The sequence below is a fragment of the Cydia strobilella genome, chromosome 18, assembly GCF_947568885.1.
Source record: "Cydia strobilella chromosome 18, ilCydStro3.1, whole genome shotgun sequence".
NCBI classification, from domain to species: Eukaryota; Metazoa; Arthropoda; class Insecta; order Lepidoptera; family Tortricidae; genus Cydia; species Cydia strobilella.
The window spans coordinates 11,174,179-11,202,149 of record NC_086058.1 but is presented as its reverse complement, the minus strand read 5'-3'; the positions used below and the strand labels follow the sequence as shown (position 1 = coordinate 11,202,149).

At 43.9% G+C, this 27,971-nt stretch overlaps 2 protein-coding genes across 7 annotated transcripts; one reads left to right on the top strand and one right to left on the bottom strand.

Annotated features, from left to right (window-relative positions):
• The first annotated feature begins 7 nt into the window (after positions 1-7).
• LOC134749549 (keratin, type I cytoskeletal 9-like) lies at positions 8-8,126 on the top strand. Of its 4 annotated transcripts, none has more exons than XM_063684534.1 (5): positions 8-123; positions 1,379-1,421; positions 2,033-2,089; positions 2,378-2,401; positions 2,432-8,126. In XM_063684534.1, the coding sequence occupies exons 1-5, from the start codon at positions 109-111 to the stop codon at positions 2,821-2,823; spliced, it is 531 nt and encodes a 176-aa protein (XP_063540604.1). In that variant the 5' UTR covers positions 8-108; the 3' UTR covers positions 2,824-8,126. The 4 variants fall into 4 exon arrangements, with proteins under 4 accessions (XP_063540604.1, XP_063540603.1, XP_063540602.1 ...); XM_063684533.1 differs by having other exon boundaries at positions 10-123; positions 2,033-2,098; XM_063684532.1 differs by having other exon boundaries at positions 10-123; positions 2,378-8,126.
• On the bottom strand, positions 5,915-27,971 carry LOC134749539 (uncharacterized). 3 transcript variants are annotated; one of them, XR_010128501.1, is made up of 10 exons: positions 27,701-27,971; positions 21,382-21,543; positions 20,066-20,265; positions 19,582-19,761; positions 18,963-19,107; positions 14,873-15,140; positions 13,368-14,179; positions 12,270-12,476; positions 6,593-10,407; positions 5,915-6,556 (listed from the first exon to the last, which is right to left on the bottom strand). XR_010128501.1 is itself a non-coding variant. In XM_063684510.1 (9 exons), exons 2-9 carry the CDS (start codon positions 21,518-21,520, stop codon positions 10,265-10,267), a joined length of 2,094 nt encoding a protein of 697 aa, XP_063540580.1. In that variant the 5' UTR covers positions 21,521-21,543; positions 27,701-27,971; the 3' UTR covers positions 5,915-10,264. The 3 variants fall into 3 exon arrangements, 2 of the variants coding, with proteins under 2 accessions (XP_063540580.1, XP_063540581.1); XM_063684510.1 differs by having other exon boundaries at positions 5,915-10,407; XM_063684511.1 differs by lacking the exons at positions 21,382-21,543; positions 27,701-27,971 and adding an exon at positions 21,138-21,234 and having other exon boundaries at positions 5,915-10,407.

Sequence of the window (27,971 nt, the reverse complement as noted above, 5' to 3'; positions counted from 1 at the left end):
GAGGTCGGGCCGAGATGATCCGTTTCAGATGGTATTTAAGCCTCAGTACAGATCAGAAATGCTAGTAGTTTCAATCAGTATCAGACCACACTAATACCTCCTAGCAATATGGCGAAGTTCTTGGTGAGTCGTGTTTATTTACGTGCTTGTTTATGTTTATGCTATACATATTTTATGTGGGTCAATATAGTCAGCCAAGCCCTTTCCGTCAGTAGAAAGAAGCGACAAATAAAAAAAAATGGCGCGAAGGATTAACGTTCCATAGAAAATTTGTATTTTGCGCCTTTTTCTACTGCCAAAGTTTTGTTGTTTAAAAAAAATCTATTTTAAACTGTTTTATTTATTTATATAGAACACAATTACAATCTTAGCACTAATTTCATATTTTTTAAGATTATATAGACTAAGGGGTGCTATATTTAAGGGATACAGGCCATATACAATATTTAATCGACTTCATTGAGCGGTCCAACATATTTTATAGGGAAGGGGTTTACCAGTGGTATTTCACTCGATTGTCCGGGCGCGCTCGGCACACGAATGCTCCGAGCAGACACCGGCTTATGAGCGAGAAAGAGAACGCGTAATGTTGTCTTATGTCTCATGCGTTAGAAAGGGACTTCGTGATTAGCTGTCAATAATTCGTTTTTTTAAACCGAAATTAATGTCATATACACCGTGTATTTTTAAACTCGGTTCATTTCAAGTATGCATTCCTGAGCTTAAATTAAGTAACTTACTCAAAGACACCGCGTTGTATTCTAAATAACTCCATTTTGGAGATAATCAATCCTTTATTTTTATCTGTTAAGGCCCTACGAGCGTGTACGCGAGCCTTAGGGCCTGTCTACATTTTGATGTTGTATTTACGTTTGTTGTGTTTATGTTCTTCTTAAATTAAACTAGCTTATGGCGAGGTACGCCGGCAGTATTTCCTTTACATTTCCTTTACGATTGACTATCGAACGAGCTTTAAGTTTTGTGTCAAACACAAAAGCTGTCACTCGAACGCCACGTCACCGAAGTGTCAAAACCGAAATTGAACTTTATTCACATGCACGTAGGTCTATGTTGTTCTGTGGTCTGTGACCGATTAATCCGTCTTTGGCGTTGCTGATATATTCGTCATTGGCGTCCAAAAGGTTAATATGTATTTCGAAATTACTACTATTACTAGAGAAATTATTACTAGAGGAAATCCTAAAGTGGGCTTCACTGGCTGGTACACGCATACATAATACAATCTAAAGCTCGCTGAGTGGAAAATCGAATAGAAAATACGTGCCATCGCATATTACATATCGGTATGGACCACTCGCATCTCACCTCACGGCTGCTAAATATTAAAATCGTAAAATAACAATTTATCATTACACAGATAATCATGACGACTTTGATGGCTGCGGCCCTAGCCTACCCTGGTAAGTGACTTTAAATCTTCAAATACACAGTACCTAAACATATATTAACATACTTATACCTTATACTATCCTATTATTGCAAGGTAAAGTGCATGTTTGTCATGCAGGGAGCTGCAGAAGAGCTTTTACAGTACATATGGTGCTACTTTCTCGCACTAGTACGTAAAGTGAACTTTTCGTGCATATGTCGAAAGTTTAAAGGGCCATATGTACTGTAAAACGTTGTTCGATACACGTACGAAAAGGTAATTTGCAACTCGTGTCGATTTAAAACACTCCCTGCGGTCGTGTTTTAATTTATCGCCACTCGTTTTGAATTTCCTCTTTTCCGCACTTGTATCGAAAATAACTATTGAAAGTGGATCGAACGAAATTATTGCTTTCGAAAGTCGAGCCGCCAACAAGCATTGCGTTGTGAGGCTTTCTAGGCTCGAGAGGACACAATTTTTCTCTTTTCTTAATAGTCAGTATCATGGTTCATAAGCGTAAATACTTTTAAGTTCGTCTAATGTGACAAACGGCCAACAACGGAACCCTACACTGAGCATGGCCCGATAAGCTCACATGCTCTTGGCCGGGTTTGTTCTAAATATTTTCTTTATTTGATACAGGTTACGGTTCCAGCGGGTACGGTAGCCACGGAAGCGGCGGCTTTGGCGGCAGCCAAGGCGGCTTCGGTAAGATATCCTCACTAAATATGCGTTTCATTACAGTACTAAAGCCAATGTAGCCAAGACACACTGGTATCTAATCAAAGGGGCCTATACATTATGTTATGTACTTATACGTATCCGGTGTGCATCGGCCTTTACGTGTGACTAATTAAGCAGACAAGATATGTAGTTAAATGTTCGTATCACATGATTCAAAGTTATGATTATGAATATGTTACTACTAGCATAATATTTTTACTTGTAGACCAATTTGTCTCTCATCATTATTACGTGTTTTAATAGGAAGCCAAGGGGGATTCGGTGGAGGTAGCCAGCACGGAGGTGGTTCCGTTGGAGGTAGCCACGGAGGTGGTTTCGGAAGCGGTAGCCACGGCGGTGGTTTCGGCAGCGGTAGCCACGGAGGTGGCTTCGGCAGCGGCAGCCAAGGAGGCGGTTTCGGCAGCGGTAGCAGCAGCTACGGTGGCCACGGAGGTCATGGCAGTCATCACCTCTCTGGGCTAGATAGTGGATACGGCCAGGGACAGGGCAGTATCAGTGGCAGCCAGCAGGGAGGTTTCGGTGGAAGTCACGGAAGTCAAGGAGGTTTCGGAGGCGGTAGCCACGGAGGTCAAGGAGGTTTTGGAGGCGGTAGCCACGGAGGTCAAGGAGGCTTCGGAGGAGGAAGCCACGGAAGTCACGGCGGTATTGGTGGTAGCCACGGTAGCGGCGGATACGGACATAAATATTAAGTATGTATCTTATTTGATTTGTGTAGGTACATTGCCTAATGTAAAAACGTAAAAATTGTGATATTGACTCCCAAACCAGGAATAATTTTTTCATCTCTCCTGTTCGGACAGTTCACCTTTCATAGGCTGATAGCCGGGTGGAAAATTGCTTTTCCCACCCTAGGGTGGAAAGTAATTCTAATATTAATATGCCTGGCAAAACTTTACATTTTTCGAATTGTTCAAATTTTACCGTAATCTTCAACTATTTTAATTTCATTGTTGTTATGTGGTTTACCTATAATTTCATCTAAAGAAATATACTTACCAATAATAAACAATTTGTTTAATAATTTGTTCTAAAGAAATATATGTACTTACCAATAATAAACCTACATTTTTTGTGTTTGACTTTCCTCATAGTCGAAATGAAAAGTAGTGTTTAACTCGGGTAAAAGTAACCATCTCTCTTCATTCAAGCGCCAAAATATCTCGGGTGAAATGGTTCACTTTCGACCCTTGGTTAACAATCTACTATTACGGAATTGAATATATTTCATTTGTAATTAAATCACTTTAGGCGCACGCATGAAACTACCTAAAGGACTGTAGTACTTACCCTGCAGATTGCGTTTTATTGTTTTTCTTAGTAACGATTGTTAGAACAGGTTACAGGCCTTTATTACCTATAAAACGCGGCCTAGGTGTTAAACCACGGTGAAATAAATGCAGTTAGAAATCATCGTAAATGTTTCAAATTACCTATTTACTTATATAGGAGATAGGTACGTAGGTATATATCGTCAGGTGACAACCAAAACCTACTAATTATAAAAAAAATAATTAAACAAACAAAAATCAACCTTATGGCTATGAACTTGTAGTAGTAGTAAATTAGTGAGTTTTGGTTGACACCTGACGATATACAGGTTGGCTAAAAAAAAGTGCATTCCTGTTACCAGGGAGGTTTTGGGATTGTATTATACTGAGCAACGTTTACTATGGGACCAGCCACGAAATCGCGAAACAAAAATTTACCCTCCCATAGAAAATGGACCAGCCAAAATTAAATGAATGAGGATTTTCAAGCAGCACCTTTTTTAATGATTTGTGAACATCAAACTACATAATAAAAATACAATCATAATAAATATAACGTTAAGTTGTTTGTGAGTTTCAGCATTATATATTCCACCGTACCTATATTTTGTTGAACAGCGTTTTCTAATAATCTTCACTCGCTTCCTGCTACAATGCTACAATTGTATTTATATTTTAACACGTTTTAAGCTCAATAGAATGTCTTCTTACCAAAAAAATACTTGGTTTAACACTTTTCTACTGGCGGTAGTCAGGAAGACTTTCTATTCCAAGCACTGAGTGCTGTTTTTATATGGGAGGCATTTTTCTGTAAAAAAAAGCAAATACACGATAATTAAAAAAACCGTCGAACTATACCTCAATCTGAAGTCGACTAGAAAAATGTTAGCTATTGTGAAAAGACGATGTAATAGGGTATAATTTGAAATATCAAGTTCAAAATAAAATAAAATAAATTTACAGGAAAATTTGGTAAATAATACTGTCCGAAGACGCTGTTCAAAAAAACATAGGTATTATATGGTGGAATATATAATGCTGAAACTCACAAACAGTTTAACGTTATATTAAATATGATTGTACTTTTATTATAATTAGATTAGATATATTTATTTCTTAAAGAAAAAGGCACAGGCTGAGGAGTATTCAATGCAGTCGCTATCCATAACTATTTTTATCGCCTGTCACCATGCCTGTCACATTCTTACAATTATGTAAGTGCGAAAGTGACAGACATAGTGACAGGCGATAAAAATGCAACCATGCTTTATTTTATTTTTATTTTATTGGTATTAAGGATAACAACAGCCGTAAATATAACTAAGACATAATTATGTTTACATAAAACAAGGCCAATAACAGTCATCCATTAACAGTCATCCATGCTGCCACCACAGGAGAGACAAGATATGTTCCACAACTGATAAACTCACTGTGAGGGGTCAAACAACGTTGATATCCCATCCATGTGCGCTGATAACAAGATTAGAACACAATATTTTAACATATTTATGTACCCACGATAACATTGCTTCACCGCGCGTGTCGACACATAACAGCCGATAACTAGTTTAAATTTACTCACTAACCTGTCAGACTAATTCTACTAAAGTACCTTACATAAATAGGTTTTACCAAAGTATAAAACTCCCGTGAGACTCAAACATATTAGATTATTTTAATAATACGTGAGTGATCCGCTTTAAAAAAATCTAATAGGTTTTACCAAAGATTCATTAAATGACCGTTTTGAATGATTCACGGTTAGTTTCTCTAGACTTATATCGACCAGAATATGGAACGTGATTACCTTTTGTATTGTTTAACCTTTTGGACGCCAATGACGGATATATCGGCGCCGCAGGTTCAACGCCAAAGACGGATTAATCGGTCAAAGACCGCAGAGCAACATAGACCTACGTGCATGTGCGTAAAGTTCACTTTCAGTTTTAACATTTCGGTGACGTGGCGTCAGAGTGACAGCGGTGGTGTTTGACACGGCGTCGAAAAGGTTAAGGTAATCACGGTCCATATATCCCGGTCGATAAGTTCATTGATTGTATTAGATGTCATTAGATGTGTAATTAACGAATTAGACAACTAAAGTAGATGGCGCGTATATTACGGTACAGTCACCAACAGATATATCGGAGCGGCCAAGGTGTACCTTGGACGTACCTAAACAGTTGACGTTCAAAATCCAGTGATCACAAATCACATGGCGCCTTAAATCGCCACTCTACAGCTGTCTTTATCTTATCTTTCGGTTTACACTAGTCAGTTAACACGTTGGCTGCCGTGAACATCACCTCTCCTCCTCTCCCTCTTACCTCTACCTCTTAATTAACCTCAGTAATAGTCCGATGTTGAGAGCATCACCGGTGGGATCACTATTAAATTTGTATGGGGCTGGGGCGTGGAAGCAAGACCCAACATACAGCCAACGTGTTAAGATTGTTCTTGTTCGTATATCTATAGGATTGAAACAAGCACTATTTAGTAAAACGCAAAGTAGTAAAACAATAGTTTATTATTTTAGACATACTTCTTTCTATCTGCAAAACGTCATTTCCTCTGACCTATTACAACAATGAATTTACTCGTAACGTCGTTCGATCAACTAAACGCAATTCAATTTCAAGCACGCCTTTAATAAATGTATGATATCGTGGTGCAAGTGTCATACCAGCCAAAGGAACTTGCGTCCTTTAAAACGGGAGGTGCGTGCACTTTCCCTGAGATTAGGGCAAGTACCTATCTCTTATTCGCTAGTTTTAGAGGTGTTAGCCGGAGGCACTTGCTCCACCAGACTTGTCGCATGAGAAAATCTACTTTTTATTAGAAAAATACACGTCCATAGTGCGTTGACCGCCATACATGACCGCTATGTTATGTTTACACTGTGCATAGGATTTAACGCAGATACTAATCTGCAGTGGCTCCTACGGGTATGTCCTGTTAGCAACGTTTTAGCCAGATTAAAGTAGTAAACAGGTTTTTTTTAATATATTGTCTAACGTACGTTTTAAATAAAAGTGGCTTGGATCGACATAACAAATAGTATGCACTCGGAGCGATATACAGGCCGTATTAAGCTAACTCTTTGTCCATGACAACTTGGTGAAGACAGCTTAAGATGGTATCTGTCCAATATCTTGGTAATTTGATAGGTGGAACACCACCCTTAAACGGACTAAGTGTAAACTTTACCTTATAAACAACCTTGAAAATTATGTATTTTGCATTTATTTTAATTTAGAATTAGAAAATGAAAATCTATAGTTTTATGCATTACTTTATCTGTGCTTCAATTGTAGTTGCCAATAGAACATATCCGGCATGAGAACCTCTACTCGCCTAAAGGCATAATAGTTATTTTGTATAAAACGTGATGATAAAATTACATTTAGTGTTTAACAATATTTATGCACCCTCAAAATGATGTTACGTTACCCCATTATTATTATTATTAACCCGGAAATAGGGCGAAAAACCGCACATATTGGTAGTAAAAGTGTGTTAGTTATCAGGGACCATTAGGGCCACTTGCACCAGCCCACTAACCCGGGGTTAACCGGTTAAACCTGGAGTTACCATGGTTACCAGTACAATTTGACACTGGGTTAACTGTTTAATCGGTTAACCCCGGGTAAGTGGGATAGTGCAAGTGGCGCTTAGTAACAATACCGGTTTTCATGAAATAAACACAATACCGAATACAGAAGACAATATTAAATACCGGTTTCGTTAAATTTAGATTATCGTCCAATGTTTGGATGAATCAAAAAAATATTTAGATGACATTAATAAGTATCGGATTATTCGATTAAAAAACAAATCTTCTTTAATAGACACCGAATATAAAACCGGTTTAATAGTAGGCTCTTTATTGTAAAAAAAAACCATATAATACAAGTAACTTACAAGTAGGAAAAACTAAGTATAAGCTAAGCTAAGTTAAGGCGAACTTATCCCTTTACCGGTTAATTAAGATAAGAATTCGGTCCCTGGTCAAAACCGCTACCTTCTGTATTTCTTTTTTATAATTTTTTTACGTTGTCTAAGACTTTAAAATAAATACTTCATCTTGCTACCTCTATGTGCGTTAATTCACCCTGTTCCTGGGCACTAATTATTAGCAACAGTTTATTAGGTACGCTAATAGATTAATCATCTTTAACATATTAGAAAATGCGCTCTAAATAAATATACTTTAAAATCTACTATTTACAAATTCTAACAGTTATATACACAGATCAATAATTTATTAAAAACAAAAATAAAAGCATTATCTAATCTCCAACTAACATTAAAGCATTTTAGAAGGCGAATAAACGAACACTATTATTACAGTAATATTATGATAGCTGAGACTAGTACATAATACAAACTATCAATTTCCGAAAGTCGCATGCCTCATCTGTTGTGTGAAGAGACTATGTAGAGCACTTAGCTGTAAATGTTTTGCCCTTTTGGTGGCACCATCTACAAGAATTACGAGGCACAAGACATAGTTTGGAAGGTGATAGTTCTTAATGAATACTTGTCTCTAATGATAGCTTATCGCAATATAAACAATCGTAATGTTGTTCTTCTGAATATTCCAATAGTTCTATCATATCGTGACTTTCGGTTAAATAATAATCGTATAACATCAAATGTCTAGTTTTATAATTTATATTCGTTTACCCTGTATTAAATAAATGAAATAAATACTTTTTTTTTTAATATCGTATTAAATCGCTTTTACTAATCTATATTAAATCGAATTGTTATAGCCTCTGAAAACTCTGAGCCGAAATTAATATTGTGGACAATTGCATACAAATGTTGATTTTTGGTAGGGTACCTATAATGTAACGTATCATCATCACACACATACATTTTCACCTCAGCAGCTCGAACAAGCCTACTTTCGTCACTCCCTGGAGTGAGGAAAGTGCGACTTTCTTCACTCCATGGAGTGAAACAATAAAGCTTTTTAATTTAGTGAAGGCCATGAACTGCCACTTCATACTTCTATTACAAATTGTTTTTTTTTGTTTTTCTGTATTATTCTGTGTAATTCGAAATACACTTTAACCTGTAATATGTTCTCACTACTGAGGTGAAAAATTATGTGTGCATCACGAGAGCAAAGTTATTTTACATCTCGTGTTTTTAAGTCCCTCGCTACGCTCAAGATTCTAACTTAGAATCACTCGCTTCGCTCGTGATTCAATTATAGCATCTTTCGCTTTCTCGGGACTCAAAATAAACACTCACAAGAAAAACTAACTTTCCTCTCTTGTTGCACAAATAACTATTCTTGACTTGATATACGAGAATATCTGTTACTTTTATATATAAGGCTAAGGTATTCTTATAACCTTTCAAATCAAGCATAAGGGTGGCATTATTTCGGTATTAACAAAATAAAACGTCATAGGAAATCCCGTAAGAAACAAACATTCATATCTTTGAGCGATAGCAATGTAAAATAAAATCCACGAGCATAGCAAAAAAAAACCCAATGACATACCAATTATCAGCATTTTTATACATAGGCCATATGAGCAAATTTAATTCAACATCTGAGTAACTACAATATAATGTAACACACCATAACATCCTATAAAGTTTTAAGGGTTCAATTTCTCACGCAAGAGACTTAATTAATTTTTAAGGTAAGAACGTAGATAAATATAAATGCTATACATAGAAAGGCAATGGTAAAAGTTCTCGACTCGCGAGCGCACGTGACTATGCATCTAATGCGTTGGGATTAGAGTCTAATTTGAATGCACGTGCGCGCGCGCAGCTCTTGATATGCTAGTTGAAGCAGGTGACAGCAACGGGACTGCTCTTAGTCATTTATGATGCAACATCGTAACATATAAATGTACCATAAATTGTTTTACTAGCATGATTAATGTGAATCCCAGTAAAAGGTCTGGCGTTTTGCCAACGTTGCTAAATGTCATGCTAAATGCCTGATTAAAAAATAACCAAATGATTGTAAACTACATTAGTTGCACTAGAGTTTAAAAACTGCTTGAAAACTAATAGCTGCATAAATTGAAAACAAATAACTGTTGTTTATCAGTTGCTGCACTCATTATAGTTGCATTACTATTGATACTCAGATAAGGATGCGTGCAGATCCAGCGAATATTAGGGAATCGATCTGGACGCATCTTACGCACAGCGCACAACGCAACGCTGGGTGCGTAGCCAACGTGCAATCGTTAACGCTCCGTAGCGAACGAAACGCAACTGTCACTTCCGCACTAGTAGGGAAGAGTGATAGAGAGGGATGACTACGATACGCTACGGAGCGTTAACGATTGTCACGTTGGCTACGCGCCCTGCATTGCATTACAAACGAAGTACAAGAAAAGAAACACGAAGATTTACGTAAGGTACAGTTAAATGCTAATAAGGCAAGATAAATGTAGGTATATATATTCAAACGGAACAGTCGGTTTAAAAAAAGTTACTATAACAGAATTTTTAAAGCCTACATGTACATATGGTAAAACTTTAAATGTTACGATTTTGCAAGCGCGCTTAAAAAAATCTTAAAAGTATCGTAAAAAATGGTAAGTAAATTAGTAAATTGGCGTTTGTTAGACTATGGGTCCGATGTGTATCGAACCAATATTGCCGTTTGGGGGCAATAACGCGATTTTTAATCGCAAGACTGTTTTTCGGCGGCATTCGCAAAAGTGGCTGCCAGCTCTTGAGGCCCCGTCTGTTGTGTCTAAGGGCGAGTTGCACCAGCCACAATTAAGACTGATCAACGTGACGCAGCAGAGATCTATGAAATTTAGCTAACGCTGTAGAGTAGTGTAGAGTAGAGTAGCGTGATGTCTCACCGCGCCTATATGTAGGTGGGGCAGTGGTCGAGGCTGGTGCCGCACGCGTCGCAGGCGCCGGCGGCGCGCGCGTTGACGAGCGTGCAGGCGGGGCACTCGCGCCCGCCGGACTGCAGCGGCTGGATGGAGGGGCCGCGCTTTGATTTACCTGGATATATAATAGTACATTACTGCAGGCGCCGGGAAAGAAGGGCTTGCCGGCTGAGTAGGGATAATGATACGAAGCCGGCAAGCCCTTTTCACGGCGAGACATGTATAGTGCTTTTCTTAAACATATGCAATGAAATAAAAAAATACACCACTCAAAAAAAAAAAACTCCTTCGACTTTGGCGGCAACAAGTTATTAATTGCTAATTATGCCTCCGCCCTCAATTGCGGCGGAGTACAATTAATTTCTTCGTCGCTATTATCATCGGAACTCATATTGAAATTTTATTTATAAATATCAATCACAAATATAAAATCCAGCTACTCGACAAAAGTTTTTTAATTTTCCCTCCAATCCCTACATAATGTTTTTTTTGCGGAAGTCGTCCGTATTTCCCGTGTGTAGTGTTCAAATAGACCCTATTAGGGCCCATTATACACAACCTGATATAGTTGGTCAAACCAAATTGTCAGTAAATAAGGACAAAAAAAAACTATACTCATCCTTTTCTTTTGCGTGCTAGTACTAGTGTAAGACAAAGATAGTATGATTCTCTCTGTCTATGTTTGAAATGAGACAGTCCTTGGACAAACTATAAATGCAGAGGATTTTAATAATAATAATAATATAAGCCCGCAGGGCAGCTTGTGGCGAGCTGTTGGGAAGTAACGACCCCACGGACCCGAATGCTCCCGAGAGTCGGTCAAGGTCTCCGTCTCCGGCGTGTCTTCATCGGTCGGAGTGGACCCCAAGGGGACCTGCAAAACTCTCAGCTCTGGCTTGCCTTCATTGGCCGTCCAGAGAGGAGTCGCTAGAGCTATATGCTCCAGGGGTGGAAGTGAAAGATGCATAAGACGCGAGTTGGCACAGTGGCTGGTAACAGCCACTGGGTAGAAAGCGGCGCACACCTCTCGACACCCCTGAGCCGCTCACACCGGTGTTGCTCCTGGTCGTCTTCACGGCGGCAGTTTCAGGGGCCCATCTAGCCCAATCTTTTGACCAGCCAAACTTCAATACCATAACCGGCACTCCTTTCCACTGTATGTATAATAGCCCCTACGCCTGTTGGGACCGATTTACGGGTATCTATTTGTACCCGTGAATGGGTTCTAGCAGGTGTATTACATAACAGCAAACTTCTCCAAAGGGCCTCTACGTGTTGGATCTGTATCCCCACGCCCGCCTATCAAATGACCGGGATGTATATACCCGTGAGTTTATACGAGATACAAATAATAATAATAACCCCGCGGGGGCAGCTTGTGGCGAGCTGACGGTGAGTGGCGACACCGCGGACCCCTATTCCTGAGGGCCCTTTCATCTGGCCCTCGCCTCTGTGCTTGCCTTGACTGGCCGGCCAGAGTGGAGTCGCAAGAGCGGGACCTATGCTCCAGGTTGGAAGTGTAAAATGTCATAACGCCGGCGGCCTGCTGAACGGATTACCGGGAACTGGCTACGCAGACTCACCTCTCGACAACCTCACAGCATTTAACTTGTGACAATTGTTAGTATAAATTGCATGCATTGCATGTTTTGCCAGCATTGATTTACCATCGAATCTAATTACGACACTGATTTATTTAGCCCTGAAATAGTTATTTGTTTTACGAGGGGGCACAGTTGTTGTTTCACCTCTTGTGCTAATAATCATACCCGAGCAAGCTAAATATTGAACGAGCGTAGCGAGTGGTTCAAGAACTGGAATTTTGAACATTGTGAGAATTTCGAGGCACAAGGGTTAAAGAACGAAGGGGATACTTGCTTTGCTTATCTATATCAGTTTTGTCGATATTTTATTTTGTCAATAGGGATTGACTAAAAAAAGTTCTAGGTATAGTTATATAGTTTGATGCTAACTTACCGCACATCTCGCACGCCTGCAAACTGGCCTTGTTCAGGTATGTACAGGTCCCACACTGCCACCGTTCCTGTTTATCTTCAGCCCGCGACTCCGCCCGGCTGGCCGGTCTTTCCCCGTTCTGTTTCGGGGGTGAAGGCCGCGTGTCCGTCTCGTCAAGGGATACTATAAGTTGTGCTTTCAAGTCGTAGTTCGGTGTTGTGCTTGAAACTGTAATGAAAATAGTTACGGTATACACAACAGTGGCGATGTTTTCTGTGGCCTACAATTTCTTCGCCCATAATATCAAATGTATATTGTATAAAAAAAATCTAGGCCGTTTGTGTGTCAGTGAATGACATTTTTAACTCAAAATGTACTGAAATCACAGATCTCAAAAGTGAAATACAGCATATGATCCGATGCTTCAATCAAGTCAATTTCAACCTTTTCGACGCCGTATCCAACACAAAAGCTGTCATCCAGAGGCCACGTGTCAAAACTGAAATTGAACTTTATGCATATGCATTTAGGTCTATGTTGCTCTGTGGTCTATGACCGATTAATCGGTCTTTGGCGTTGAACCTACGGTGCGTATATATCGGTCATTGGCGTCCAAAAGGTTAATCGTTCCCTTTTGGTAGTAAAATAATCCATATTGTGTTTATGGTGGTTCCACCTGTCCAATGTGTATTTGTGTCTCACATTTTGCTTAGTAAGAGTGATTCCACCTGCCTATTGTATTATAGTGCTTGCCTAGGTATTCACCAATCTATTACACATGAAACGATATTATTTACGGCCCACCATACAAGGAAAATTGGCAGTCAAATTTGAATCAATTGTATTAAAAAATAAAATTGAATTTCTAAGAAGAAATTAAATTACTTTATATGAAAATATTTTAATATGTGTTTTTTATTTACAAGTAAACACACTATTATTTATTATTTATTTATGTATTTCGTTTAAAATTGAATTGGTTTTGTTTTAAATGTTCCATTTAATAGTGATTAAAAATTAATCCTATTAGTACTAATATTAGGACGGTGGGACGCTAGAGGATAAAACTCATAACATTTTCGTAAGTTAGGTTTTACACAATAAAATGAACTAACTAACCTGAATTAGATTTGGTATGGGACGTAGCGTGCCCATTCTCGTACGGTTTACTCCTCGGCTTCTCTTCCACAGGCCTGACCGGTTTCTTCACCTTCTTTACCTCTGTCACACTTGACACCGACCCATTCACGGAATTCTGCTGCTTTATCACATCCTTCCTATCTTTGACATCTTTCTTAGTTAGTAACCTTACTTTATCAGGCGCTGTTTTAGGCGTTATAAGTGCATCTGCGCTTGGATTACCTATAGGCTCAGATTTCCTAATCTTCTTTTCTTCCGTCTGCTTCTTTAGTTGCTTCGCTCTCTTCTGTTCCTGTTCTTGCTTTAACCTCATTAAATTCTCATTTACTTTCGCCGTTCTATACATTTGTTCATCATAGGACCGGTCGAGGTGTAATGCTTGTAGACCATCCTCTAAGTCCAAAGTTGTTGGCTGGTATTTGACCCTTCGTTCCTCTCTGTCTAACCTATCCAGTGTCCTGGAATCTCTGTCTAGGGATGGTGAGAATCGGCTCCTGCTGTCATCTTCTTGATTTTTGCTGGATAAATTCCTGAAAACATAGTCCCAGCTTTCATAAGTTCCCATGCCGTCTTCCCTGGCTTTACTTAAGGCCGGTTGGGTATCAGATCGCGGTAAGCTTGGTAGGGAGACATCGCTGAAGCCTGATTTGGATGTGCTGTTTCTTCTAGAGCATTCTATCTGCCTGCTTTTCTTGTGTCGATCGTCGTCTCTGTGCCTGTCGTATTTTCCGTTTTCGTAGATGGAGGGGGTGTCTAGTTCGATGAGTTGAGCTGTTGGCACTGCTGGGTACCTAGGTACAGAGAATTAGATCAATTATTCATCAGCATCTTCCTCGCGTCCGACCTTCTGACCTTCCAACCCAGAGGGTAAACTAGACCTTATTGGGATTAGTCCGGTTTCCTCACAATGTTTTCCTTCACCGAAAAGCGACTGGTAAATATCAACCCGCGACCTCCGGATTGAATGTCGCACGCTCATACCGCTAGGTCACCAGCGCTTCACAAGGAAATCAATTATTGCGGTTCAAAAAATCATTCGGATGATCATGAATCGAAGCAGATGGAGTAGTTTGTTATGGTATATAGCAGACTAGACCTTAACTAGCACGTCAGTTACTCCGCGAAGATGGTACTAGCAACAGCGCCGAAATATCGGGAACTCGCTCTGTCTGTCTGTTACCAGGCTGTATCTCATGAACCGTGATAGCTAGACAGTTGAAATTTTTACAGATGATGTATTTCTGTTGCCGCTATAACAACAAATACTTAAAAAGTACGGAACCCTCGGTGCGCGAGTCCGACTCGCACTTGGCCGGGTTTTTCACCTTCGCTAGCCTCATAAAGGTTAAAAAAAGAGATAAATAGTATCCTACAACAGGCAATGATGGCGCCTATTTATTTCGAAAGAGATTTTATCGCTATTTTAGTTAGTGAAATCTTGTATGTTTCTTAGAATTGAATAATTAAAACTCAAAAATACGTACCTGTAGTGAGGCGGATATCCATTGACCGGCACATTATTCGCATGTTTAATGGGCGCGTACATAGGCGTAGGGATCATATAGGGCGCCTGCACCGGATAGAAGTAGGGCACCGGATACGTCATCATTGGCACTGGAGGCATCGCCATGTTCACGTTGGCCATGTTCATGTCGGGGTACATCATTGGGGGGAACATGTAGGGTAGCACGGGGGTGGGCAGGTCGGAGGGGGACTCGAGCGGTACAGTCACGGGGATGTTTGAGTAGATTTCTGAAACAAGTACAAAGATTTTTTAAATGTGGACAAAGTTGGGTGACCAATTTTTTATCAAGCAGATATGTCTGGCAGAATTTAAGCCACACCAAGGCGTGTATACATAAAGGAAAGAATGGAATGATTTGGCTTCCGTAGCTCAGATGGTTACGAGCGATGCACGGATTGCAGAGGTTGCGTAATCAATTCCTGCTGGAAGCGTAAATTTTTCAATTTTTTCTAATTTTCCTTTAATATAATTGTTTTGTATAAAGTTGGGTGACAATTAAAATAATTTGATTTTTTAGCAAGAAGTACCTACTACCTACGTACAGTACAGTGTTATAAAATACTTACCACACAGTGGCAGATGGTCACAGTGAGGTGAGTGAGTGACAGTGTGTGGTATAAGAGGTGTAGTCTAAGAAAAATTCGTGTCTTGAATTAGACAGCTGAAGTAGAGCAGCCGTGTAGCCGCTCCACACGCCGGTATAGTATGGCTGTGTACTGACCCTGCCCCGGCCCCTGCGCGGGCGCCAGCAGCCTGGCCGCGCTGGCCGCCGCGCCGCCCGCGCACGCCGCTCCACACGCCTGTATAGTATGGCTGTGTACTGACCCTGCCCCGGCCCCTGCGTGGGCGCCAGCAGCCTGGCCGCGCTGGCCGCCGCGCCGCCCGCGCACGCCGCTCCACACGCCTGTATAGTATGGCTGTGTACTGACCCTGCCCCGGCCCCTGCGCGGGCGCCAGCAGCCTGGCCGCGCTGGCCGCCGCGCCGCCCGCGCACGCCGCTCCACACGCCTGTATAGTATGGCTGTGTACTGACCCTGCCCCGGCCCCTGCGCGGGCGCCAGCAGCCTGGCCGCGCTGGCCGCCGCGCCGCCCGCGCACGCCGCTCCACACGCCTGTATAGTATGGCTGTGTACTGACCCTGCCCCGGCCCCTGCGCGGGCGCCAGCAGCCTGGCCGCGCTGGCCGCCGCGCCGCCCGCGCACGCCGCTCCACACGCCTGTATAGTATGGCTGTGTACTGACCCTGCCCCGGCCCCTGCGCGGGCGCCAGCAGCCTGGCCGCGCTGGCCGCCGCGCCGCCCGCGCACGCCGCTCCACACGCCTGTATAGTATGGCTGTGTACTGACCCTGCCCCGGCCCCTGCGCGGGCGCCAGCAGCCTGGCCGCGCTGGCCGCCGCGCCGCCCGCGCACGCCGCTCCACACGCCTGTATAGTATGGCTGTGTACTGACCCTGCCCCGGCCCCTGCGCGGGCGCCAGCAGCCTGGCCGCGCTGGCCGCCGCGCCGCCCGCGCACGCCGCTCCACACGCCTGTATAGTATGGCTGTGTACTGACCCTGCCCCGGCCCCTGCGCGGGCGCCAGCAGCCTGGCCGCGCTGGCCGCCGCGCCGCCCGCGCACGCCGCTCCACACGCCTGTATAGTATGGCTGTGTACTGACCCTGCCCCGGCCCCTGCGCGGGCGCCAGCAGCCTGGCCGCGCTGGCCGCCGCGCCGCCCGCGCACGCCGCTCCACACGCCTGTATAGTATGGCTGTGTACTGACCCTGCCCCGGCCCCTGCGCGGGCGCCAGCAGCCTGGCCGCGCTGGCCGCCGCGCCGCCCGCGCACGCCGCTCCACACGCCTGTATAGTATGGCTGTGTACTGACCCTGCCCCGGCCCCTGCGCGGGCGCCAGCAGCCTGGCCGCGCTGGCCGCCGCGCCGCCCGCGCACGCCGCTCCACACGCCTGTATAGTATGGCTGTGTACTGACCCTGCCCCGGCCCCTGCGCGGGCGCCAGCAGCCTGGCCGCGCTGGCCGCCGCGCCGCCCGCGCACGCCGCTCCACACGCCTGTATAGTATGGCTGTGTACTGACCCTGCCCCGGCCCCTGCGCGGGCGCCAGCAGCCTGGCCGCGCTGGCCGCCGCGCCGCCCGCGCACGCCGCTCCACACGCCTGTATAGTATGGCTGTGTACTGACCCTGCCCCGGCCCCTGCGCGGGCGCCAGCAGCCTGGCCGCGCTGGCCGCCGCGCCGCCCGCGCACGCCGCTCCACACGCCGGTATAGTATGGCTGTGTACTGACCCTGCCCCGGCCCCTGCGCGGGCGCCAGCAGCCTGGCCGCGCTGGCCGCCGCGCCGCCCGCGCACGCCGCTCCACACGCCTGTATAGTATGGCTGTGTACTGACCCTGCCCCGGCCCCTGCGCGGGCGCCAGCAGCCTGGCCGCGCTGGCCGCCGCGCCGCCCGCGCACGCCGCTCCACACGCCTGTATAGTATGGCTGTGTACTGACCCTGCCCCGGCCCCTGCGCGGGCGCCAGCAGCCTGGCCGCGCTGGCCGCCGCGCCGCCCGCGCACGCCGCTCCACACGCCTGTATAGTATGGCTGTGTACTGACCCTGCCCCGGCCCCTGCGCGGGCGCCAGCAGCCTGGCCGCGCTGGCCGCCGCGCCGCCCGCGCACGCCGCTCCACACGCCTGTATAGTATGGCTGTGTACTGACCCTGCCCCGGCCCCTGCGCGGGCGCCAGCAGCCTGGCCGCGCTGGCCGCCGCGCCGCCCGCGCACGCCGCTCCACACGCCTGTATAGTATGGCTGTGTACTGACCCTGCCCCGGCCCCTGCGCGGGCGCCAGCAGCCTGGCCGCGCTGGCCGCCGCGCCGCCCGCGCACGCCGCTCCACACGCCTGTATAGTATGGCTGTGTACTGACCCTGCCCCGGCCCCTGCGCGGGCGCCAGCAGCCTGGCCGCGCTGGCCGCCGCGCCGCCCGCGCACGCCGCTCCACACGCCTGTATAGTATGGCTGTGTACTGACCCTGCCCCGGCCCCTGCGCGGGCGCCAGCAGCCTGGCCGCGCTGGCCGCCGCGCCGCCCGCGCACGCCGCTCCACACGCCTGTATAGTATGGCTGTGTACTGACCCTGCCCCGGCCCCTGCGCGGGCGCCAGCAGCCTGGCCGCGCTGGCCGCCGCGCCGCCCGCGCACGCCGCTCCACACGCCTGTATAGTATGGCTGTGTACTGACCCTGCCCCGGCCCCTGCGCGGGCGCCAGCAGCCTGGCCGCGCTGGCCGCCGCGCCGCCCGCGCACGCCGCTCCACACGCCTGTATAGTATGGCTGTGTACTGACCCTGCCCCGGCCCCTGCGCGGGCGCCAGCAGCCTGGCCGCGCTGGCCGCCGCGCCGCCCGCGCACGCCGCTCCACACGCCGGTATAGTATGGCTGTGTACTGACCCTGCCCCGGCCCCTGCGCGGGCGCCAGCAGCCTGGCCGCGCTGGCCGCCGCGCCGCCCGCGCACGCCGCTCCACACGCCTGTATAGTATGGCTGTGTACTGACCCTGCCCCGGCCCCTGCGCGGGCGCCAGCAGCCTGGCCGCGCTGGCCGCCGCGCCGCCCGCGCACGCCGCTCCACACGCCTGTATAGTATGGCTGTGTACTGACCCTGCCCCGGCCCCTGCGCGGGCGCCAGCAGCCTGGCCGCGCTGGCCGCCGCGCCGCCCGCGCACGCCGCTCCACACGCCGGTATAGTATGGCTGTGTACTGACCCTGCCCCGGCCCCTGCGCGGGCGCCAGCAGCCTGGCCGCGCTGGCCGCCGCGCCGCCCGCGCACGCCGCTCCACACGCCTGTATAGTATGGCTGTGTACTGACCCTGCCCCGGCCCCTGCGCGGGCGCCAGCAGCCTGGCCGCGCTGGCCGCCGCGCCGCCCGCGCACGCCGCTCCACACGCCGGTATAGTATGGCTGTGTACTGACCCTGCCCCGGCCCCTGCGCGGGCGCCAGCAGCCTGGCCGCGCTGGCCGCCGCGCCGCCCGCGCACGCCGCTCCACACGCCTGTATAGTATGGCTGTGTACTGACCCTGCCCCGGCCCCTGCGCGGGCGCCAGCAGCCTGGCCGCGCTGGCCGCCGCGCCGCCCGCGCACGCCGCTCGCTCGCGCGCCACCGACGCCCACGTGCACCGCCCGCCGCCGCTCCACACCGCCTCCCATACCGATGCCATTATCTGTTAACATAATACACAAAAACTTATTCAAAAGCACAACCACAAGTTCACAGGCGTCTAAATAAAAAAAATCATGCCTCGAATTTGACACCTAGTTACGCAATCTGGTTGTCAAAAATTGCCATATTCTATCGTAAGTTGCCCATCTATTTAAGTTTTAAAATTCGAGGGAACGCTTAATCCTTAGATATTATACCATTTTAAAAACGCTTTGCTATATGCGTGCGCATGTAGTTGGAATGAGACAGATGCATCACGCTCTTAATTCTGAAGTGAGACGGCTATAGTGAAGATCCATCGCGCTCTTAGGCCGCGGATTGGATGCAAGCGGCGCGCGGCGCGGCGAGCGTCAAATCAAGACTGTTCAAATTCATACATTTGGTCGAGCGCATGTATGAATGGGCTTGGTTCGCCGCTTGTGTCCAGTCCGCGGCCTTAGTGCCATACTACTTGTCCTCGGCAGTTGGCACCCACCTGGCACTCGCACTGCGCGATGATGGCGTCCCTGCAGATGGCGGCGGCCATGTCGGGGCACACGGGCCCCTCGAGCGCCAGCCTCCCCGGCCCCGCGGGGCGGTACCCCATGGCCTGCAGCAGGCTCTCCGCGCCCACCATGTGCGCTTCCACCTCGTGCTTGTAGAACCCGCTGTATAACTGTAACATGTAGGTGTAGTTCATAAAAAGATGTGAAAAAACATAAAAAAGGTGATGTATTATCGAATTATCGTAAATCCTGGTTAGTCCCGCGATTCACGAGCACGCTCGAGATTGTGAATTTCCAATCGGTATTTGAACTGTGCTCGCTGAGTTTTGGTCTACATTCGCCTTTGCCATTCTTGCGCGATATCCAAAGGTTCTTTTGTGCGGAGTCAAGATGCTTATCGTTTGCTGAACACCTTGCCGTCTCTACCGAACTTGCATCCTTACAACAACAGATACCAAACTATGTAACATTTACCCGTATATTTCGGTATTCTAAGCGCCAGGGCTGCGCCAGCAGGTTGGCCGCGTATCGCGCGATCGCGGCCCAGCCCTGTCCGGCGCGGTACGCGCTGAACTGAGACAGCTCCGTTATTGTCCGCTGGAACACCTTGCCGGTCTCCGCAAGACCGAACTTGCATTCGTGTGGCACGATCGACAGGTACTCCATTATGTAGCCTGGAACAATGTTATAGGATTTTAGACTATTTATTTGCGTTAAGCGTTGATTAAGTCCAGCCAGGATTTTTACAAATTTAATTTTATAAAATCGTTCTTAAATCGCTTCTTAAATTTCTTTCTAGCGACACGCTCTCACCACTCTTTGAAGACAATGACCATTTATTCTGCAGTGACAGCGACTGTGCTGCAACTTGCTACGTGACTTCTTGGCCGACCTACATAAGGATTAAGTCATAAACGTAATGTTCATTTTCGCGCTCGACTTTTGACACTTGCAACGTCAAGTGAATCCGCCGCGTGACTTTGTGGCCTACATAAAGAATGTCATTCATTACATACAACTGTTTTTACGCTTTGATGCTGACGCTTGTAATGGTCAAGCGAATCCGCTGCGTGACTTCGTGGCCTACAAAAACAAAGTCATAAAACTACAACTGTTTCATGCTCGATGATGACGCTTGCAATGCCAAGTAAATCCTTGCTTTTACCTTCTAACTTCTTCCTCTGCTATAATTTCTCGGGCCGTTCGGGGCTTGGCTGTGTTTGCAGCACAAGGCCGCACTGGCAGGGTCGCAATGTGATGTGGGGATTAAGACAAACAAATGAATGTTAAATGATACATGTATGACCTTATATACCTACTCTTACATTCTACAGTCAAGGGCATCAATATATCTACATTCCCAAAGTTTCAAAAATATGTGTACACACACAAAATATGTGTGCTTAGACAATAAAGTCGTGTTCATATATTTTTGGCCATTTGTCTGGATCGATATTTTTGCCGTCGACTTTACATGTTACACTACAGCGCGTCCTCAATCCGCCGCCGTAGCGCCGGCAGCCGCGTCATGCCACCTCATACTCACCCTCCAGCTTCTTCCTCTGCTGTAATTTCTCGGGGCTGTCATCCATCTCCAAGTAGCTGTAGCGCGCGTCCTCGATCCGCCGCCATAGCGCCGGCAGCAGCTCCATGCTCCGTCACACTCACCCTCCAGCTTCTTTTTTTGTTGTAATTTCTCGGGGCTGTCATCCGTTTCCAAGTAGCTGTAATGCGCGCCTTCGATCCGCCGCCATAGCGCCGGCAGCCGCTCTATACTCCGTCACACTCACCCTCCAGCTTCTTCCTCTGATGTAATTTCTCGGGGCTGTCATCCGTCTCCAAGTAGCTGTAGTGCGCGTCCTCGATCCGCCGCCATAGCGCCGGCAGCCGCTCGCGCGCGTCGCCCATGCCGCCCGCCGCCATCACCATATCACACGCCACTTGCTACGCTCCTGGATAAATTAGAAAACATCGTGTTTATTTAACGAAATTAAAATAATAGCATTATACTATAGACAATTACGGCTCCATTTGAACATTTATGTCTAAAATTACCCCTACATTAAGTACCCCTAACTTGCACTTCAGATTTTCGATTTTTTTATATTACATATTTCCACTCAGAATCCCGAGCTTTTTCGATCCAAATTACGTGAAAAAAAGTGTCACTAAAATTTCATAAATTTTTTGCTTGTCCGTTTTGTTACGGTCATAAAAGGTTGTGTTGAATTGAAAACGTAACCAAATGGACCAAAAAAATTGGGCTTTTTTTTCTTAGTAAAAATGGAAAAAGCTTGTGATCTGGATAAAATAATATAAAGATTCCCTATTCTAACACAAAAGTTGGAGGAATAACTGAATGGAATAACATAGAAATGCCCAGTTACCTACTAGGTTCGAGTAATTCTCTGATACGAGTGTAGGTGTGAAATTGTGAATCCCTATGCGTCCTCCGACCATATAGCTTAATTTTCTGATTGAACCTCATAATCTTTTTTTTTAACCTCTAACCTGTGGCATAATCCTTAAATAAATGCACACACGCTGTTAACTATTGTGCACAGGACAACTTGTGTTTTAGAATACGACCCCATGACCCCAAAATCTGTAAAGGCTTAAAGCTCTCAAAGGTTTTGACATCAAACCAAGTAGAGTCCGTGTAAGCTAACTTTGGATCGACTTGAATACAACAAAGTGAAGGAGTGTCATTAAAAACGTCATAATTTATTTTAACTTTATTAGAAATTTGACATAAATGGTGATATTGCTACATTTTGTCATTTCAAATGCTTTGCTAAGAGCCACCCCACACTAGCGTTTTTCTAGCGTCGGCGTCTAGTCAAGGCTATAACCGCGAAATTCGAAGTTCGCAAATTGCGGGTCTCTGTCACTCTAATTACACCTTCATTGGAGTAAAAGAGAAAAATCCTCGCAATTTGCAAATTTCGATTTTCGTGGTAGACCTCAGTGCTATGGAAAATGGCGTCGCTGTGCAGTTGCGCCAACGTTGCGTCGAGCAGCAGCCATAGAGTTGACTAGACGCCGACGTTCGAGATAGAGATATTCGAGATACGCTAGTGTGGGGTGGCCCTTAGTTAGCTTGGTCCGACAGTGTCCGATTCTACCAGTAATAGCTCTAAATATGCATGCACGTTTGTGTACTATTTTAGTAAACAGGTTAATGGTATTAATAGTCCAGTCAAATGAGGTTAATGAGTGATTGGTGCTAAATGCTAAAGCTTTCGTGCAGTGCCGACCTAATTATGAGTCCCGTAAGAGAGAAATTCACCTTCCCATACAAACGGAGTTTCGTTCTCATTTTAAAACTACGTGTCGGATTTTAATGAAACTTTGCACATACAATGACATGAGGTATATCTAGATCTGTAATTAGTTTATATAGCTCCAGTTTATAAAACCAACGAGATAGAGCAATAACAAGTTTTGTATGAAAAACTTATTCGCTTTATTTTTTTACTATGGTATCTGAAGCTACATAAACTAATTACAGACATAGATATACCTTAATCCTATTGTAAGTACAAAGTTTCAGGGCAAACTAGCTACTCGTATTAAAATCAGAGCGAAGCTACGTTTGTATGGAGAACCGAGCTTGCCGGGGACCCTTAAGTTGCAACACTATTATGGATGGATGGAAGAAAAGCATCGTATTGTCGACGAAATTTAATACTGATTTGACATACACGTTCTTTAAGAGATCGAGCGAATTATATTTTGTCAACTGTATGTATCACTGTAAACGACTAGTATGTTATTATCAACATTTCAAGTAAGTACGTAGTTCGCCACTTAGATATTCCCTCTCTGGAGTATTTCGAAAGTATTTGGCGATCACTTTATTTCGTTTATTTTCGCTGATTGGTAATTTAGACAAATTTCAAATATGCCTAAAAATAATCTGTTATCTTTCTGACGTTGTTATATGAAAACAAATGTTACTCACTCAATAATGATAATGAACTGCACAGCGCTATTAGTAAACACGGAGAACATGACTCAACACGTAACCATGACAACACTGCTGTGCTAAGTGTGCTATGACCAACTAACGTAAAGCTATGACTAACTAGGTAGTCTAGGTACTGAGACCCTACCGCGAAAACCGACATTTCTTGATCTGCCTCTCTATCGCTCGAATACGTAAGAGCGATAGAGAACACCCCCCTGGTTTGGGTTATCTTATGACGGATTCTAGTAAACCTCACTCGACATGAAACCATCGATGGGACTTGATATATCAAGTTGCGGGAGTCGCGGTGACATTGGAAACTGTTTGACTCCATTGTTTCAGGAAAACACACTGTTAGCTAGTTTGCATTTTAAAAAGAGACATCTAGCGATCAATTCTGTGCTATCCGCTGCTCTATGCAAGGACGGGTCAAGTGTGAGTATGACTGAGTACCATAAGTTTTTATTGATTGGTGAACATGAAGTTTCATGTAAAATTGTACTAATAATCTTCATTTAAATACGAAATATTTAAAGTGAACACGTGAATTTTGATCTTGTACTGCAAAGTGTACCGATCACCTATAAAAAAGTAGATTGTGTCAGAAGGGAGCAAAATGCAATATTTACAGCGAGGGCGTACAATTGAATCCTAAACGAAGCGAAGGATTCTATAATAGAATCCTGAGCGTAGTGAGAGATTCAAATGTGTAAGAAAGAAAGAAAGAAAGAAAGAAAGAAAGAAAGACATTTATTCCATAAAGCACACATACACAGGACAATACAATGAAAGAAAAAAGATGTTTAAAAAAGGGAATATAAAAATAATGTTACGCCCAAGATGGAAATAATTTTGCTACCATGTGACACATATTACTTTTCACATCACCTATGAGGTAATTATAATGTTAAAAAAAATTATATAAGCAAAAAAAAATTTAAAAATAGTGTCCTAGAACAGAAAAGTTTTTTTTTGATCCCTCCTAGCAGGGAAGAAAATTGCCACTTTGATCCCTTTTAGCAGGGAAGAAAAAGCCCTTTTTCGAATTGGTGATGTGAAAAAAACTTTGCGTCCTTTTAGCGACGGAAATGATTGTCCGGACTATGGCAGTAAAGTCTAGTTTTTTTTCGTGTTGTACAAACAACAATACAAAGGATATCGATCAGTGAAGCGACAATGTGACTGATTGAGTGATTGTGAACCAATGATTCAGGCATGAGGCATGAGGTCATTAAACTGTTTCATACACAATTTGAGCCTATCAATAACATACTGATTATGTTTCATGACACTCTGAATATGACATTGTTAGTCGTAGATAAACAGTGCCGTAACTATAGGGTAGTAAAGACAGGGATAGTTACCGGTATAACTTAAAATCAAAATATCACGTATAGCAACATATCAGCATTCAAAATATTTATTTGATATTGTAGAATGGTATTTAGGTAAGGACAATAGAGTTATCAGATTACCTAAATGAAATGGAAAAATATACACAAACAACCAAGATACCGAAATTGAATACCGGTTAATTTGTATGAAAGATATACCGGTATTCGATCCCTGGGTAAAGCGGGCAAAATGCCATGGTGGCTAGCCTGAGGATGGCCGTGATCAGCATTTAATGATGTCGCCACAGGCCTCAGTTTGTATTATTACGCCACTGTTGATAAGGTTGATTCCTAAATTAATCTTTATGTCAGTGGCATGGGTGTATAACAGCCAAAACCATAAAAAAGTTAGCAGGAATAATGCTAGATTAATAAAACGAAACAATACTTTTTTTAATATTAAGTTAATGTTAATAAGAATTGTTTGTCAAGTGATTGGAACCCTGCTTTGTAAAGTTAGCTTTTGAGGTTCCACAGCAAATGAGTTCCGCTCGGAATAAGCTTAACTTGCTTTGCTCCGTTCAGCTTCCACTGAAAAACAGTGACTGAACAAGTTAAACTATTCACAACAATGTCTTTCAAAGTGTGTTTCAGTCACATGCTCACATAAAAAACATTAATGTATGCTGAAATTTATAAAAATAGTACACAGAAAAGAACAAGAACCTGAAGGAGGATATACTATAGTCTTATGTGGCTATAAAAATATTAATAGCTTTGTTAAACCAATGTAACAACTTGTTATCTATTTCATAAGCTATGGTAAAGAAGATAAGATAAAATAAATTGATAATTACAGTGTATCAAATATTAAATTTAATCACTGAAAAGTGACTCACAAGCACTTATTGTTATTTCTTATTTATACTATTTTGCTGCTAAAAAATCAGTCTTATGTATTGGAAAAATTTTATTTCCCGGGTATGTCCTTAAACTACGTCCAAAAGAGAGGTATGGGCACTGTGAATGACATCTCGCTTTGTGTGGTAGGGCACAGGACAGCGGATGTCATTCCAGATCTAGAGCAGAGCCCAACTGAGGAGGTACCTCCACCTTACAGAAAACCGCAGCTAAATAACACTAGACCCTACTAATAGTGTTGTGTTCCTGCCGGTGAGTAAGGTTGCCAGAGCTCGAGGGAGAGGAGTGTTAGGGTCGGCAATGCGCATGTAACTCCTCTGGAGTTGCAGGCGTACATAGGGTATGGAGACTGCTTAACATCAGGCGGGCCGTATGCTTGTTTGCCACCGACGTAGTATAAAAAAAAAATTACAGTGTAAACTATACAGCGATACTCAAGGCACTCGACGTTTTTTGACGCTATAGAGAGTTTTCGTTATATAGAGAGAAATTAATATTAAAGTGAAGCAACTATAGGCAACACATGTTGACGTTATAGGGAGTGAATCCTTATATCGAGTGACGTTATATGGAGTTTACACTGTATATTAAAATTGGACTTTACAACTTAATATGCATGCTGAATAATTTATGTGGTGAATCTAAAGAATGTACTAATAATGGTTGTAATGAACTTGAGCGTTAACTGATGAATATACATATTTTGATGTAGTCTACGAATGTGTTTACACTTTTACACCTTACTCCCTTGTAATAACCCTTTATAGGGCAGCAGACTCAAAAAAAAGACCAGCCTCTAACACCATCTTTTTGTATTTTTTCTTGTACAGAATTTTTTGGACTATATAATGGCGATGAGGCTTGAATTGAGGATTTTGTTCAGTCTTGCCCCTTAAGGTGAAAAAAATTAAACATATATTTGATGTTGACTGTAGGTACAACCAGTAATAGATACCCACACAATGATCATGTTATCATTAAATTGAGCAAATATGTTGTTATCATCTGAATATGATATTTAAAAAGGTTCTAAATTTCATGCTTGTTTATTTTATCTTATTTTGACGGATATATTTTACATAAGTATATAGAATTATACTTTAGCTACTCAACTTCTAAGCCAACTAGCACATTATGTATGTAAACAAATTAGAATCTTATAAGAAAACAGTCTGACATATACTAAGGAATATTGGTAATGGCTTTTTTTAAATTCTGCTTGTAATAAAACCACAGGTTTAGTTTGAAAGTTATGATTTTGTTTTAATACCCAGGATTGCGGAATTTACATGTGTAATCATAGTATGCAACTATATTGGCCTTTTTAGTCTGCTAAGGACTGGCAGTAAATACAAAAGAATTTTTTAGGCCTATGAAATAGCTAATAATACTAAAATACCTAAATAATTTTGCATACAGCACAAATTTAAAAAGTTCATAAAGCTGCATTTTCAAACAATTGTAAACTTATATGACTTAATGATTTGATATTTTCAGTAATCTTTCATAGAATAAGAAAGCAGAAGACACTTTCTACATTGTCATAGGTAGTTTTTTAACTTCCTGAGAACAATGTTATTATGGATAAAAAAAAACAATACACACCATCCCACATACCTAATCCTCACTAGTCATACCAAGTTTCAAAGATTATCTTATTTTTATCAAAAACCTGAACGCAAATTAACTAGAGAATATCTTGCCGCATTATGTTCGAAGAATCCTTACCGCAGAACTATGCACCATTAAACTGACGTTTCGTGCACGAAAAAATATGTTAATGATCTCCATACGACGTAGACTATGTGAAACAGCTGCAGCCACTCTTAACTTAGGTACACGCACTAATAACACACATTAAACCTTGTGCCGAAATGTACTCACCATATAGGAAGAACATTCTTTTCCTGGATGTCAAATTTATTCCAATGCACTGAATGTAGAGCGGACAAAAATAGTTCACCAAAAATAACAAAGCCTGCTGCCAGTGCACCTTATGTTCCTTGACTACAAGTCTTTATGCGTCGCACCCTAAACATAATTATAGTTAAATCCAGAAAAAGCTTTATAATTAATTAGAAATTATTATTGCAATATGTGTTACAACAAAATTACGGATTTTGTTTTGACATTTCCAGTTGACATTTTAGTACGA

Coding starts and splice junctions, on each gene's coding strand:
- LOC134749549 (XM_063684531.1), top strand. Junction 1,422..2,032: donor TGCGGCCCTAGCCTACCCTG/GTAAGTGACTTT, acceptor TATTTGATACAG/GTTACGGTTCCAGCGGGTAC. Junction 2,099..2,377: donor CGGCAGCCAAGGCGGCTTCG/GTAAGATATCCT, acceptor GTGTTTTAATAG/GAAGCCAAGGGGGATTCGGT.
- LOC134749539 (XM_063684510.1), bottom strand. CDS start 21,520: ATGGTGATGGCGGCGGGCGGCATGGGCGACGCGCGCGAGCGGCTGCCG. Junction 19,108..19,581: donor TCGCGCAGTGCGAGTGCCAG/GTGGGTGCCAAC, acceptor TTATGTTAACAG/ATAATGGCATCGGTATGGGA. Junction 12,477..13,367: donor CCATACCAAATCTAATTCAG/GTTAGTTAGTTC, acceptor TTTTCATTACAG/TTTCAAGCACAACACCGAAC.